This window comes from Azolla caroliniana, unplaced genomic scaffold (genome assembly GCF_043228905.1).
Source record: "Azolla caroliniana isolate FFs.n. ecotype wild unplaced genomic scaffold, voAzoCaro1.0.p SCAF_1, whole genome shotgun sequence".
NCBI classification, from domain to species: domain Eukaryota; kingdom Viridiplantae; phylum Streptophyta; class Polypodiopsida; order Salviniales; family Salviniaceae; genus Azolla; species Azolla caroliniana.
Window position 1 is genome coordinate 12,398,367 of NW_028230436.1, and position 15,019 is coordinate 12,413,385.

Here is a 15,019-nt window from a genome sequence, read left to right on the forward strand (position 1 = left end):
CCATTCAGTAATTGCCACCATGAAGCCTTAATCATTGTCCTCCCATGTGTTAAACCCTTGTTCTCAATGAAATATCGAACAATAGATATCTGTCACAGAATGTGAATATCAAGGTTTGAACTTGTGACCTTCAAACAATGGTCTTACACTTCAACCATTGCACCAACTCATTTTCATTAATAATTACATTTTCATATTATTATTATTCAAGAACTCTAGAGCACTAGACACATTAGATGACCGCCAAATGGCATGCACCTTGTACGCCAAGTGGTGCACAACATATATACCAAATGGCGATCATGCACATTCTGATGTACAGTATATAAGTCGAAGATCTACTTAGTGTTGAACCATTCCGGTTCAACACCAGTCTTCAGCAACCTTGTAATCTCGGTTTCCGGTAATAGAAATTCTTGTATTTTTGTCTTGTAAACGTCTTCTCGTTTGTTATTATCTTCTTTTCTTCGAAATCGACCTTGTCTTCGAAGCTTGGGTCGCGACAGTTTGAACTGGAATGGTTCAACACTAAGCAGATCTTCGACTTATATACTGTACATCAGAATGTGCATGATCGCCATTTGGCATACATGTTGTGCGCCACTTGGTGTACATGGTGCATGCCATTTGGCGGTCATCTAATGTGTCTAGTGCTCTAGAGTTCTTGAATAATAATAATATGAAAATATATTTATTAATGAAAATGAATTGGTGCAATGGTTGAAGTGTAAGACCATTGTTTGAAGGTCACAAGTTCAAACCTTGATATTCACATTTTGTGACAATATCCATGGTTGTGAGTTTGAACATGTGTCTTGTAATAATGAAAATCTACGAGCCATCATATGCATAGATAAGTTCAATATTCCACCCCCCCCCCCCAATCGCTTAGGGGTTGCTAGATGATTTCTTCACTTCTTCTTCCCTTCTCCACTCTTGCGTTTTTTCCTCCCTCCCTCTCTCTCTCTCTCTCTAATCACTTTGAAATCTCAAAGTCTAACCTAATCATTGTATTTGGTCCAACCCTTGCAATTAACTTCATGAACTAATCAAAGCTTAACTAAGTTGGTGATTTCTTGTATTTTCTCTTTTTGAATGAGTATTTGCATCATGTTGAAGTCTCATATAGTTAAGAAACTATTTCTTTGTGTGAGCGTGACTAAGTAGGAGATTAGAAATAGAGTTAAATTGAGTAGTTATTTTAACATTAGACGATCAAGAATCATACACACCCGCTATTGTTTGTTTCACCAGCCAAAGGGTAGATGATGGTACCTTCTTGCACATCGGCCTTAATGTGGTTCTCTAGGAAGAATTCCCAAGCGAGAAGTAGTTACTAGCAAGAACCCAAGCGGAAATATCATGTGATAAAAGGTTTTTCCTAATTCCAATGTCTTCCAAGAGGAGGAAAAGGTTCCTCTTAGCGATGTTCTACCTAGAATGTGCTTGCTCAATCCTTTTATGTAATGTCTCTCTATGCATGCCTTGCACATATTCGATGTGTGACCATACATAGTACTCTTACTTGCTATTATTCAATATTGACATTACCAACCAACACATATTATATTGTTAACTATACAATGTTTACCATTGGTTCATATACCTTTCATTTGTCCTTATCATGTCTTGTCTCCTCCTTTGTCTTTCTTTGCCTGAAACTGCACACCTTATTTCTCTCTTAGGGTCATATTGAATCAATATAAAAGTCTATGAACATAATTTTGTTCTTCTCTTTAGTGGAAAAACTATATGACAATTTCCTAAGACAAAGGTTTTTGGCAAGACATTTTTTACGAATCATAATATTTTGTAAGGAATATGTATATTGCCAAAAATGTTAATACTTTTATTGTCTATGAATACAAGTAAATTGATACAACAACTAATGGCACAATGTTTTACAATGTAAATTAAGTGTAGCATCACACATGTAAATGTAATGCTCACATTCATTATCTACAAAGTGGAGGATGTTGCATTAGCCATGAGAATACTTTTGAAGGACAATGGGTGAACACGTCTACACCTTTTAACGCACAATATGCAACATAAGGCATCCAATTTTTGACTTTGACTCCTCTATCATACATGTGCCAATTATAAAAGGAAGGCTAATGAAAATGAGGTATGAAGTATGCTTGATGTTGAGCAAAAATGATTTATATCTATGCTTGGTCAAAAAGGGATTCCCCAACCTTTTAAAAAAGAGCTTTACTCAAACATTTGATATTTTACGTTCTGATTCCTAAATACAACTCTTACAACGAACAGACGATATTGATGTCCTTCCTATGGTTGAAATAGACACATGTGCAATTATGCCTCTCATGTTAGCTTAAGTAGATTCTCCCCTTTATTACGTACACAAAAGCAATCCCATGGTTTAAGAGGCAGGCAATTTTCCAAAGAGAGAGATGATGTTTTCACATTCATAAGAGATAAGGCAGATAAATAGATCTAAGGTGTGGTTTAATCAATACCGCTAGACAAAAAACTCGATAGAAGACATAGACATTCCAGTTTTCTGGAGAGTTCCACAAGGTTGACTGATATGAGTCCGGATCATTTTAGAAGAAGAAGACAATCTCGGAATCGAGTGAGTGTTCGAATCCTGGCAAACTGCTGACCAAACTCAACATGCCTAGAATCAAAAGCCCAATTTTACAATTTATTGACTCATTTGATTATGGTTTAATCAGTACCGCTAGACAAAAAACTCGATAGAAGACATAGACATGTATGGGACTGCAAAAAGGGATTGAGAATTCCAGTTTTCTGGAGAGTTCCACAAGGCTAATTGATATGAGTCCAGATCATTTTAGAAGAAGAAAACAATCTCAGAATCGAGTGAGTGTCCGAATCTCGGCAAACTACTGACCTAACTCAACATGCCTAGAATCAAAAGCCCAAATTTACAATTTATTGACTCATTTGACTCCAGATCATTTTAGAAGAAGAAGAAGAAGACAATCTCGGAATCCAGTGAGTGTCCGAATCCCGGCAAACTCCCAACCAAAGTGAGCATGGCCGGAATCAGAAGCCCACTTTTATAATTTCAGCATAAAAGTATATCCATTTATGTAATGCATATTATTCTTTCGACATATACCCTCCCATTATTTATTTATTTCGTAGTAGTTCCTGTTCGCCTTTCTCACCAAACCCTAATTCCCCATCATACCAAACCCTAATTTCGTTTCTCAGCTTCCCCGAACCCTAATTCTCTGTAGTAGTGCGAGAGAAAGGGTTGTGAGAGAGAGAGAGAGAGAGAGAGAGAGAGAGAGATAGGAAGGGAAGGGAAATGGGGTGGATGCGTGCCATCTTCACTCATTTCGACATTTTTGGAGGGTAAAAATCATCTGTCCTGTTTCTCTGATTCTGTTTTTGGTTTTCACTGTGCTGCTATAAATTTGAATGCATTCTCAGGGTTTTCTCTGTGTTGCGAGAATTTTAATTTATTATTAGGGTTTCACTGTATTGTTAGGACTTTCAATATGCTATGTGAATTTTCATCGCATTGTTCGGGGTTTCACTGTAATTTTACGGCGTCCACTGTATTTTTAGGTTTTTTTGAAAAATAAACTGTATCCTACATTTATGACTAGGATTTTGTTCAGAAATGAGCAGTGAAGTTTTTGTAACCAGAAGTATTATTCAATTATTATAGGGTTAGTTTCAATAAGAATCTACATCATACATTTTCTGTGTTATGCCATATCTTCACTGCATTGCTAGGGTTTTCACCGTGATATTGATGTTAGGGCATTATCTTGCTATATGTTAATATACAAAAGGTTTTATTCAATGATCTAACACGTTTGGATTCTCTAACATATGCATGTATTTTTTCTTTCTATTTTGGTCTTATTTTGCAGACCCATTGTGATGCTGCTTTATCCATTGTAAGTTTATTAATGCACTAGTGGCTTTACTTGGGGTCTCTTGTCTATTCATATGCATATACAGCTCATTTGTTTTATGTTTCGGTCAGGTATGCATCGATTAAAGCCATTGAGAGCCCTTCAAAGCTCGACGATCAACAATGGTTGACCTATTGGATAATCTATTCATTTGTTACCCTAGTCGAGTTGACATTCTGGCAGTTATTTTCCTGGTAATTTGTAGTTTTATTTTAAACCCAGTGTTCTTCTTATCCCTTGGTGATGCATTCACATGTACATATATGTATGCAGGCATTTACCATATGTGTGCACACAGATGAATGCAAATGTGTATGCTTGCATGTGTATTCCTGTGTTTGTATGCGTGCATATATGCATGTGTGCATGTACCCATATGTATGTATGTCATGAATTGTATGTGCATAGTTTTGTTTGTGCTCAGTTTTTTCATTTGTAACCCACTCTCTTGATTATGAGTTAAATCTGGAGGCTAGAGATTGGCCCCTTTATGTGTTGATGATTTTATTTGTGGGTAATCTAGATTACAATGGCATGAGCATTAGATCTGTAGTTATTGCCTCATAAGCTACTTCGACGGATCGCTTTTTACTATGGAATACCTTTTCTAATAAAAGATTGAAGTTTTATAGCTGAATTATTGTGGCCTCAAGCTACTTTCTCATCTCATGAGGCCTATGTGCAATTTGCTAGGATACCTTTTTGGGGAAAACTAAAGTTTTTTGCTGCGTGTTGGTTGGTTCTTCCCCAATTCAATGGTGCAGCCTTCATGTATGAATGCCTTGTGAAAAAGAAGCTCTTTAAGCAGACCTTGAACAAGGACAACGGTGGCTTACATCGACTTGAGAAAATGATTAGTCCAAGTATACAATCATCTTTGCGCAACTTCATTGATAGCAATGGCGAGGATGCTCTTCAAGATTTGATTGCATCGGTACATCCTCTTTTTTGTCATATGAAAATAGTTATAGGAAAAAAATGCTAGAACACCTAAAATTTTGGAGATTTGCCAGAGTAAACTGCAAGTGTTTTGAATGAAGTATCAGAACCCCCCCCCTTTGGGTAAGTATTTGGGTAATTTTTGACATCCTAGTGGTATTTGGCTAAGTATCCAAGACTTTAGGTGTATTTTGGAAAATACCTAAAACATTAAGTATATTTACCCATATATCTACGAGTTATCATGAAGGATGTTGATATTTCTGATCTTACTATATAGATATAAGAAAATGTTTGTATTGTCTAAATAAGCATCAGCGGCTGCTAAATCCACATCCATCCTTTTATTTTATCTCTCTTGTTAACTGACAATTTTGTGCATATTGTGTCTAGGGAAAGAAAGAAGCTCGCAAACACTGGCGTTGACCAAATAAGGAGGGTTATTATTAACCATGTTTTTGCTTAATGGGTGTTGGCATCAGCTAAAGAGTCACTACATTGCATTGTAAATGAGCATGAGGGAAATCTTGCTATGGTCAATACTCTTTTTCTGTTTTTATAGTATTGTATGTGCCTAAATCTGGAGTTAGAAGTTCTTCATTATGTACTTTCTTATTTGTTTTGTATCTTTGGAGGGGAATTCAAATGCATTGTATTCCCTTTGACTCTCCTTACTCTAGAGAACCCACATATGTGCATATACTAGTTGGTTAGACAAAATCTTAGTGCCAGCCAATTCTCAGTGTTGGAACTTCACACTAGTTTCATACTAACTCGTCGCCCTTTGATGTAAAAACCTCTTGTTAACCTTCTTTCTGTCTTAATAAATTATATGATGGTTTTTGTTGAAACGTATGTTTATGGATGTCTGTGTGTCACCCATCTCAAAACCATGGAAAATTCTATGAGGAAAATTTATTTTGTGGGACAATTTTTCAAAATTATTCTGTAGGGCATGCTTTGTCATACCAGACTTTTGTCCTGAGCTCGGATTAGTGATCTGGTGAAGAATTGTCTCTGATGATGAAGTTTCTCTCATCTCTTCTCTTCCCCATTCTCTAATTCTATCTGATTAGAGATTATACCATGAGTTAATTAGAAACCTCTACTAAGGGACCCCTGAGGGATACCCCCCCTGGCCCCTCCCCATTGGGAAACCAAAAGTGAAAACATTGAAATGGAAAATAGCGGCAAATAATTAGATTCCAGAAACCCTAATTATTTCAGGATTTGCTTTAAGCCTAATCCTTCTGAAAATCAATGTAATGCCTCCAAACCTTTGGAAAACCCTTATTTTGTGATAATGATAAACCCTGTTGATTCCCACATTCATCTTAGACACTGGATGGTGAATGGCCTCAATATGTTCATTTTCAGACCATTAAACCCGTACATTTAGTGGCTCGATGATAGAACAGCTGTTAATGGAGCTCATGATAGAACCGTAAAGATTTGGAACCAACAGAGGCTATGCTGTGAATACCCTGATATTGCTAATTAGTCATTGTAGTTCCTTAACCTTGTTGTGCTCAGATTGGTCTTTAATTTGATTTAGACGCATGTATGGTACTGTAAGTTTTAGGGATGTGAAAGGTGGAGAAGTTGATCAAAAAGATTGTGGCACATGGACTAATTACAACCTTGGTTTACATATCGAGGAGTTGTGGGATGTTTCTTACCAGTGGAAGAGATAATCGGCATAATCTGATCAATGTGTGAATAATAGAAATAATGGCCTATTTTAAAGCCCACAATCATGGGGGTATCGAGCACGTGGGGTGTGCACTATAATTGGAACAATTAGAAATGAATGAATAGACAGGAATCCTAATTAAATATTTAATGTAGATAAAATGATACATACATAGAGAAGCTTTAAATCAACCCGGTTTTTGTTGTGCTACCTATGTAACATTAAAGCATGATCATCAGGTAGTTTGGTAGCATTAAACCATGCTCACCTAGTGATGAGGTGTGCTTGATGACCCAACTTTTAAAGACAGAAAAAGGAAAAGAGAGAAATATTTTCTTGTGTTTTGTATATACAAGATGAAGAGTTTAACATTTTCAAAATGGATCACCATCAACAGGAATGAGGGAAATCAACATGGGCAAAGTAAGAAGTTCGAAGAAATAAATATTGTGGCCCCAAAGTTTTGCCATAGCGTGCTATTTCAAAATGTCATAAAAGAACTCTAGACCTTGTTTACAAGGAAGACAGGAATAGGGGTATTGTGTAGACATTGAAAATGTTGAAAATGAGGTGAAAAGTTTGTTAGATGCGCCATTTACATTTGTTCATGTAATGTTTATGTTTGTCGGAGACAGGAAAATAGCAATAGCTATCAAAATGATCAAAATTTGGGAACAAATAATAGAATGTTGGCTCATAGGAAGGTCATTCGTCTAATTCTTTAAAAGAAAACGAATGTGTTCAAGCTAGGTTGAATAACGAGTACACGATCTCTACATAGTCCACAATACCCAAGTTCTTACGAAAGTGAAAGATTATTCATATTACAAATGGCATAGACCCAAAGGGAATTTCATGAAGAAAAGAAGCCATTTAGAGAAGAAGACTAGCGACAATGAGTACGAGAACAAAATCACATAGAAAATGGGTAGTTGGGAATCTCTTATGTTATGTTTCTAGAATCAGTGGGTGTGGCCACAATTAAACAACATGGGAAGAGACTGAAATGTAGCATTAATAACTAAAAATGATCAAAATTTGGGAGAAGCTCCCTAACGATCACAAATAGATATGAGCAAATAATAGAATGAAGAAAAAATGAGTGCGTTCAAGGTAGTTTGAATGACAAGTACACGATCTCTATACATATAGCCCACATATACCCAAGTTCTTACGAAAGTGAGAGATTATTCATATTACGAAAATGACATAGACCCCAAAGGGGATTTCATGAAGAAAAGAAGCCATTTAGAAAAGAAGACTAGCGACATTGAGTATAAGAACGAGATCTCATAGAAAATGGGTAATTGGGAATCTCTTATGCCATGTTTCTAGAATCAACGGGCATGGCCACAAACAGACAACATGGAAAGAGACAAAGGTGTCGCATTAATAAATTGAGACGATAGTTTGGGCAGACAGACTTCATGCACACCTTGAAATCCATACAAGACGGGAATGAGGCAACTTGTTGACAAGAAAGAAATATTAAGGTATTCTAAGATCAAATTTGGTCCATGAGACAATTGGTATACAATAAAATGGAGTATGCAGATTGATTGACTGATCGATTCAACAAACAGGGTGTGTGGGTTCTTCGCGTCCCCTCGGTCTAGTGAAGGAAGGTGTTGAGCATTTCATGAGTCAAGGAGACCAAGGATATATGTATAGATATGGGCCGAGGAAGACCGGAAAAGAGACCAAACAAGAAGAGGCATATAATGTATGTATGTATATGTATTGGAATTTGGGGCCGAGGAAAAGACCAGAAGAGAAGGACCCCCCCCCAATGATAATAAGCATATTATGTATGTACAAGACCTAGAGATATACACATATGTATAAAGAAGAGATGTAGAGAGAGAGAGAGAGGAGAGAGACAGAGACAGAGAGAGAGAATCTCTCTCTCTCTCTCTCTCTCTCTCTCTCTCTCTACATCTCTGTCTGTATCTCTCCCCCATGTATGTATGTATGTATGTATTTAAACCGTGCGTGCCCATAGCAAATTGAGAGCGAGAGCGAGAGTAAGTAAGTAAGATAGACAGATAGACAGCATTTGGGGTGCTTTCCATTCTTTCCTTTCGTTTTCCTCTTCCTCTTCCTCTTCCTTACAGGAGAGGGATGAATTTTGATCATGATGGTATGGAGATTGATCATGATGATTCTGCTTCAGAGCTCATCATTCTTGGCTCGGGATGCTCTTCCGGCGTCCCCAGCCCCCGATGCCTCATCTCGCCTCATCGAACCCCTTGCGTCGTCTGCCACAAGGCCATCGTCGCACCTCTTGAATCCAACCGTAATTACAGGTATGCCGTGCTCTCTCTCTCTCTCTCTCTCATTCTCTTTCCATGTTCTCGAGTAAAGGTTGTGCGTTGTGAGAGATAAGATGATAAAATGTGTTTTTGTGATAAGTTTTATGATTGTGAATTATCATGTGCAAGCGCGCGCGCGTGCACATGATAAGTTCATCATTAATTAGATCATCACGCATGATCTGTGGTAGTGTGGTATAAGTTTATCATTGAGTGATTGCCATCTACTGCCTGCCAATTACAGGTCAGCAGTATTCAGTTATGACATTCAGCCTGTTAGATGTGCATGAATTAAGTGAAAGTATTGGCAGAACAGAATAAAACAGTATGTATAGAACAAGCATGGATAGATCAAAATTACAAAATAGAATGACAAAACATGTATATAAGCAACTTTTTGTTTTGCTATTTTCCCCTCATTCTGGATTTCTGTGTTGAAATCCTCCAATCATACTCCAAATATTTTTTTGCAATAGAATTTGACATTAGTTTGGTCATGCATTTACTCTTAAGAGCTTTTTTCTTTGACTTGACTACTATTAGAATCATTCAGAAGTTGTTAATTATTGTTTAACATATTCTCTTTTTGCATTAAGACAAGTTTCATTTGAAAAAATTTCCATTTTAGATGTAATACATCTCTTCTTATCAAATTTCGGGATGATGATGGCCAACGAAAATTTATTCAGATTGATGTTGGGAAGAACTTCAAAGAGCAAGTGCTACGCTGGTTTATAGCATATCAGATTCCACGTCTGGATGCTGTAAGATTCCTTACTCTTCATGTGTCAAGAAAGAACTCCTAAATTTCATGTGGTTTGATTTTCCAGGTGAAATCATTGTACTATTACTCATGTTTAGGAAGGTGAAGTGCTCAAAGAACTCATTGCATTATCATCTCCTTCATTTGTGAAAAGCTAATAAACATTTTCATATGATTGCCCAAATCAGAGTATCTGAAATGAAACTATTTCAGCAAAAGCGAAATATTCTGGGCGAAACATGTAGGCACTGCAATTTACTTCGAAAATAGTACACAATTTTTTTCTCTATTTCATGCAAGTTAGGTTGCTCTTATAAATTCTTCTCATGCTATCCCCCAGACTTCTGAACTTAGAACCCTCATTCAACTTGATGCTCCTTCAATTGTACCCTCTGCTTTCTCTCCCAACCAAAATGTATGGATTTGGCCAAGATATATGAGAAAAGCAAGCCAAAAATGGAAGGGGTTGGTTTTCCGATTCAGAAAAGCCCTCATTCAAAAATTCTATACATACAAGATGGAGAAATATTGAATCTACTCGTGTAGCTACTAGAAGCCTTTATAATGCAATAATAGGAGCTATCTGGACTTATGTCAATAACATTATTTCTTTCTTTACAATAGATCAGACAATAGCAATGTGTTGTGTGCGCGTAGGTCACGACCATTTGGACCATTCCCTCATCACCCTTATCATTATCACCCGTTGCCAAAGGGGCTTCCCTTGTTTCATAGATCTCTCCATCTTGGACTGACCCATGTTGGAGATTTTTTGAAGACAAAAATTTCAGTCTACCTAAATCTAGAATCTTTAGTTCTTAGACATATAGATTCTTCAGTATTATATGTTTTATTGTATCTATTTTTGGTCGGTTGTTCTCAAAGACAAGAAATCATTGTAAGATCGAACCTCTTGTTTGGTCTTGTAGGCCATTTTCGCCTCTTAAAAGACATTACTATAGCTTTCTAGCTGCCTCTACATCATTTCAGAATCTTAATCTATCCAGAGTCTTAAACATAGTTACATTTTCTTATCCAAATTTGAACTACACATAGCAAACACTCACAGAGAAGGGAATTGAGAAGATTCAATCCAATACATTGGTCGTGCCCAAGATTGGCATTCACATATGTATATCTTTATTAAATATACTTGAAATCAGCAGCTGCAAAGAGATGAGAATCCCCAGACAAACAACTGATTCTTACTATTACCAAACTATCTGGATACCCGAAGAAACTTTAGCCACTGAAACACAAATGTCTGAAATCTGTGGACAGTTAACCAGAAACAAGTTTCTCTTGCACAAGAGGGACTGTATTTAGGCTCAAGAGAGCTGGATGCTGATTTTGTGCAGCAAAAACGATTTGCAACAAGTGCTTGTAGGCCCAGTCAAACCCCGTTATTTAGTTGCTTATTTTTTTTGCAACTGATTAAATATGTAACTAGCATTACTGATAGGTGGAATTGTGCCTAAGAGTGGTGATGATTGTGCTAGTATGAAGCACATGAATCCAGCATCAATTGTAAAGAATATCTTGATTAGTTGTTAGGAGCACATCTTAGGCTGATAGCCGTGTAATACTATCCGTTAATGCAGTGCATTGTGAAAAGTGGAGAAAAATATGATCGCTATGACAACTAATCACATCACTATCTTCCTTAACCCTTGCTAATCTCGCCTATATGATTGGTCATGAGTGCATCTGATTCATTGCTGTCACTTATTCAATATAGGATCCCATCTGGGAAGGATCTTCATGATCAATACAACTATTGAAAATTAGTCAGTGGCACAAGGTTGGCAGAATGAGACAAGGTCGAGTTATTTATGATGTGAATAATAAACCTACGAGATTAAATGGTGGGTGTCTATTTGGCAAGGTCTATGGAGTAACCAAGACGTGCTTCAGACAGCCTCCACCCAAGTGACAGGATTGTTGCAACTCTCGTTACACATGTATCAAGTCCCCACTGACTTTTGAGAAGCTGACTGCACTTCTAATTAAGGAGATCCTAAAGTTGAGAAAGAATCAGATTCAGTCTTTTTGGTGAAGATCCTTGAGAAGCCTTCTCTTGAAAAGGAAGGAATAACTGTGAATAACAATTTGAGTATGCACAAGATAATTTTATTATGTGAAGATGTTCTAAGATTTGTTAATGTATGCAACTTCTTTAATGTGTGTAATCATGATTCAATGTCTGTGTATTAAATGGAAATTAACAACCTTTCAGAACTATGTGCTTATATACAATAATCATAATGTGTAGCCATAGTAATAAAAATAACCAAAAAAACATTGCCTTACCAATCACAAAAGAGTTATTAAACTCAACATTAGAAGATTTCCAAAATAAAATATACCAAGTTTTGTTCAAGTAATAAGGTAGTCGTTCCAACTATAAGCTCACTAATAGGAATTAATTCCTAGTGGATAACTGGTTTGGAGGTCATTTTTCCTCATTTTCTTGCCCCATTTCAACCTCATGATAAATTCAAAATTTGTCTTTCTTAACTGCAGGTAATTCTTACACATGAACATGCGGATGCTATATTGGGTCTTGATGATATTAGAGGAGTACAACCAGTTAATGCGTATAACCGGATTGAACCAATGCCTGTCTTTCTTACTAAGCACAGCATGACCAGGTTTTATTGAACTATTTCTAAGCATCATTTATAGGATAAGTTTAACTGTATACAACAAATAATTTGATGCTCTTCTGAGGCCAGTAAATGTGTTTTCAATCAGCATCAAAGGGAAATTCTCGTACTTGGTGAATAAAGTCATAAAAGAGGGTCAAGAGATAAGAAGAGTTGCTCAACTTGATTGGAAACTCATTGACCATGAATCTTCATTTCAGGCAGCTGGTCTGACATTCACTCCACTGCCAGTAAGAATTTGTTAATGTTACATTGGACTATTACCTATAGAAGGAAAGTTTCACAAATATTCTTAAAATGTAACTGGTGAGAATTTACTTTTATTGTATGGATTTAAATTGGTAATAATAAGAAAGAAATACTCATAGCTTATATGCTGAGCAATTAGAAGAGTAATTGTCTTTAGTAGTATTGCATTGTGCAATGACTCTGAGAAGATATAATCCATATGTAATGAGCGTAGCTTCTACTTTTCTTTGTTAAAGGTTACAAGCTTACTCCTAACTTTTGTTTTTTCTAATGCTAGGTAAAACATGGTGAAGATTATACATGTCTTGGATTTCTCTTTGGAAGAAAACAAAAAGTGGCTTATATTTCAGATGTATCACGTTTTCTAGAGACTACAGAATATGGTGAGTCCTGTCCTCATCATGCAGTTGTTCTATCTCTTTAAAGATTATGCTTGCATCTTATTATGAGCTTGAGATTCATGTAGCTATCTCAAAGGATGGAGCAGGTCAAGTTGACTTATTGATTCTCGACTCACTTTACAAGGTTTCAATCCATCACTCTAAAATTCTTACATTCAATGGCATTAAATTGCTTTCAATGGTTTAGTTATTAGTTTCACCTTTTGATTGGAAGAATTATGTTGAATCCGTTGACGAGCTCAAGACTGATTTCAACATTATTGCTGTCACAAAAGCATAGAATATGCATAATCCTGGTTATTCTGTAGATGATCCATGTTTCTGATGAACCATCAGAGGTTTGCAATGGTTAACACAAAATTATTTGCACTTAATGAAAGAAAAGGCCCAGTTAGGTGTTAATATCAAAGCAACCAGAAGAAATCTCTCTGAACTTCCAAAACAACTAAAATCATTTTATATGTTCAAAAACTATATTGTGAGAAGAATACACCAAAACCAGGCTGTTTTACCTCTTGGAGTTACAAGGGATACCCCTGATTGGTCCGCGTCCACCATGTGGTGCCAGAGAGAGCTTGGAGGAGATCTTCATGTGAGTAAATTCCCCACCTTATAAGGATGCTCAGATAGTTGTGGATATTTGGAGATCAGCAATTACGTTTTTGAGTAACCCATGGAAAAATTCGAGAAAATTCTTGATTAGGCTAAGAGGAGGACTTTACATGAGAAGTTTCAGGCAGGTGGCCAGGTTACAATGCTTGTTGGCTAGACTGCTAGCAGTAATTTAACACTTCTTCATTACTAGTGATACTTGAGTATGGTCAGACAATTGTAGAGCTTTGGAGATCAGCAATTCAATTTTTGAGAAGCCCATGGAAAAAGTTCAAGAAATCTCTGAAGGGCGGGCTAAGAGGAGGTTTTTACATTTCTAGACTGGCAGTACATTTAACATTTCGTTACTTGTGATACATTCTACATGCATCTCTGCCAGCTCCTATATGAAATTTTAACTGTAATTTATTGTTGATGAACCTCTCATGGATTTATGCTTTATAATGCTTTCAGGTTGGAAAACACAACACACACTTTTGTTTACCTGAGGTAGAGATCAATATATATTTATTTTGACTTATTTGTATAAAATTGAGCTGTTTCAAAAGCATGTGAAAAGATAATGTTTGTAATCATGTTTTATGGTAGACCAAGGTTTCACCATGGATAATGCAGAACCAGGTTGTGATATCTGAAGCATAGTGGTTTGATTTATATTTTGGCAGAGTTTAGCTGCAGTCAAACGATTGCAGCCAAAAAGAGCATTATTTGTTGGGATGACCCATGAATTTGACCATGACCTTGACAATGAGCACCTTAAAGATTGGTCAAAAAGGCGAGTTGATTCAAGATATTAGTTTCTTCATTTATGTGAAGACAATGAACATTTAACTAGTGTAGATTTATCTGAAGGGCTAAACCTTTGATGAATTGATGTGCATTGCAGGGAGGGGCTTGATGTTCAGCTTGCATATGATGGGTTAAGGATTCCTATCAACTTATGAATTCACATTCAATGTAATATTTGTTTATTTAACCGACCATATAAACATTTTTAACATTACCATATTGAATAAACCTTTGAAAGGATAAAATTATTGTGAGCCTCTACCCAAGGTATGCTAATATGTCATCATTTGGCATTTTGGAAGTGGGAAAACCACCATGCACTGTATGATGATTGTCATTATCAAAGTAATTACACACCCAAGATTATGCAAATAACACATTCTCTTTTCTTTATAAATATTATATTATGTATATTACAATTTACACATGAGCTTCTTCACCTCCTATGTTATTAAGAGGTAATATCCAGTTTTTCTACAATGACAGGTTAAGAACTGAAAAAAAACTATGTTGATCTAGCCATGAACCGAAGTATCCAATGGACAACAATAACTCAAACCTCACTGTATATTTTTAGTCAAGAGATATCTTACCAGTATTTTTCAATCATAGAAGAATTCAAGGAGTTAGTGTGAGGATCCAGTTAAATTATAGGGCATGCAGAGGAAATCC

General features: G+C 36.3%; 2 protein-coding genes across 2 annotated transcripts; both read left to right on the forward strand.

The window, feature by feature from the left end:
• The first annotated feature begins 3,108 nt into the window (after nucleotides 1-3,108).
• Nucleotides 3,109-5,674, forward strand: LOC147869018 (HVA22-like protein e). The gene is made up of 5 exons (XM_087325846.1): nucleotides 3,109-3,351; nucleotides 3,879-3,905; nucleotides 3,995-4,117; nucleotides 4,617-4,857; nucleotides 5,256-5,674. The coding sequence occupies exons 1-5, from the start codon at nucleotides 3,305-3,307 to the stop codon at nucleotides 5,286-5,288; spliced, it is 471 nt and encodes a 156-aa protein (XP_087181972.1). The 5' UTR covers nucleotides 3,109-3,304; the 3' UTR covers nucleotides 5,289-5,674.
• Nucleotides 5,675-8,664: 2,990 nt separating this feature from the next.
• On the forward strand, nucleotides 8,665-14,708 carry LOC147869019 (Metallo-hydrolase/oxidoreductase superfamily protein). Its single transcript, XM_087325856.1, has 9 exons — nucleotides 8,665-8,861; nucleotides 9,496-9,631; nucleotides 12,154-12,281; nucleotides 12,385-12,526; nucleotides 12,823-12,928; nucleotides 13,012-13,070; nucleotides 14,012-14,047; nucleotides 14,224-14,337; nucleotides 14,449-14,708. Exons 1-9 carry the CDS (start codon nucleotides 8,677-8,679, stop codon nucleotides 14,500-14,502), a joined length of 960 nt encoding a protein of 319 aa, XP_087181982.1. The 5' UTR covers nucleotides 8,665-8,676; the 3' UTR covers nucleotides 14,503-14,708.
• The last annotated feature ends 311 nt before the right edge of the window (nucleotides 14,709-15,019 follow it).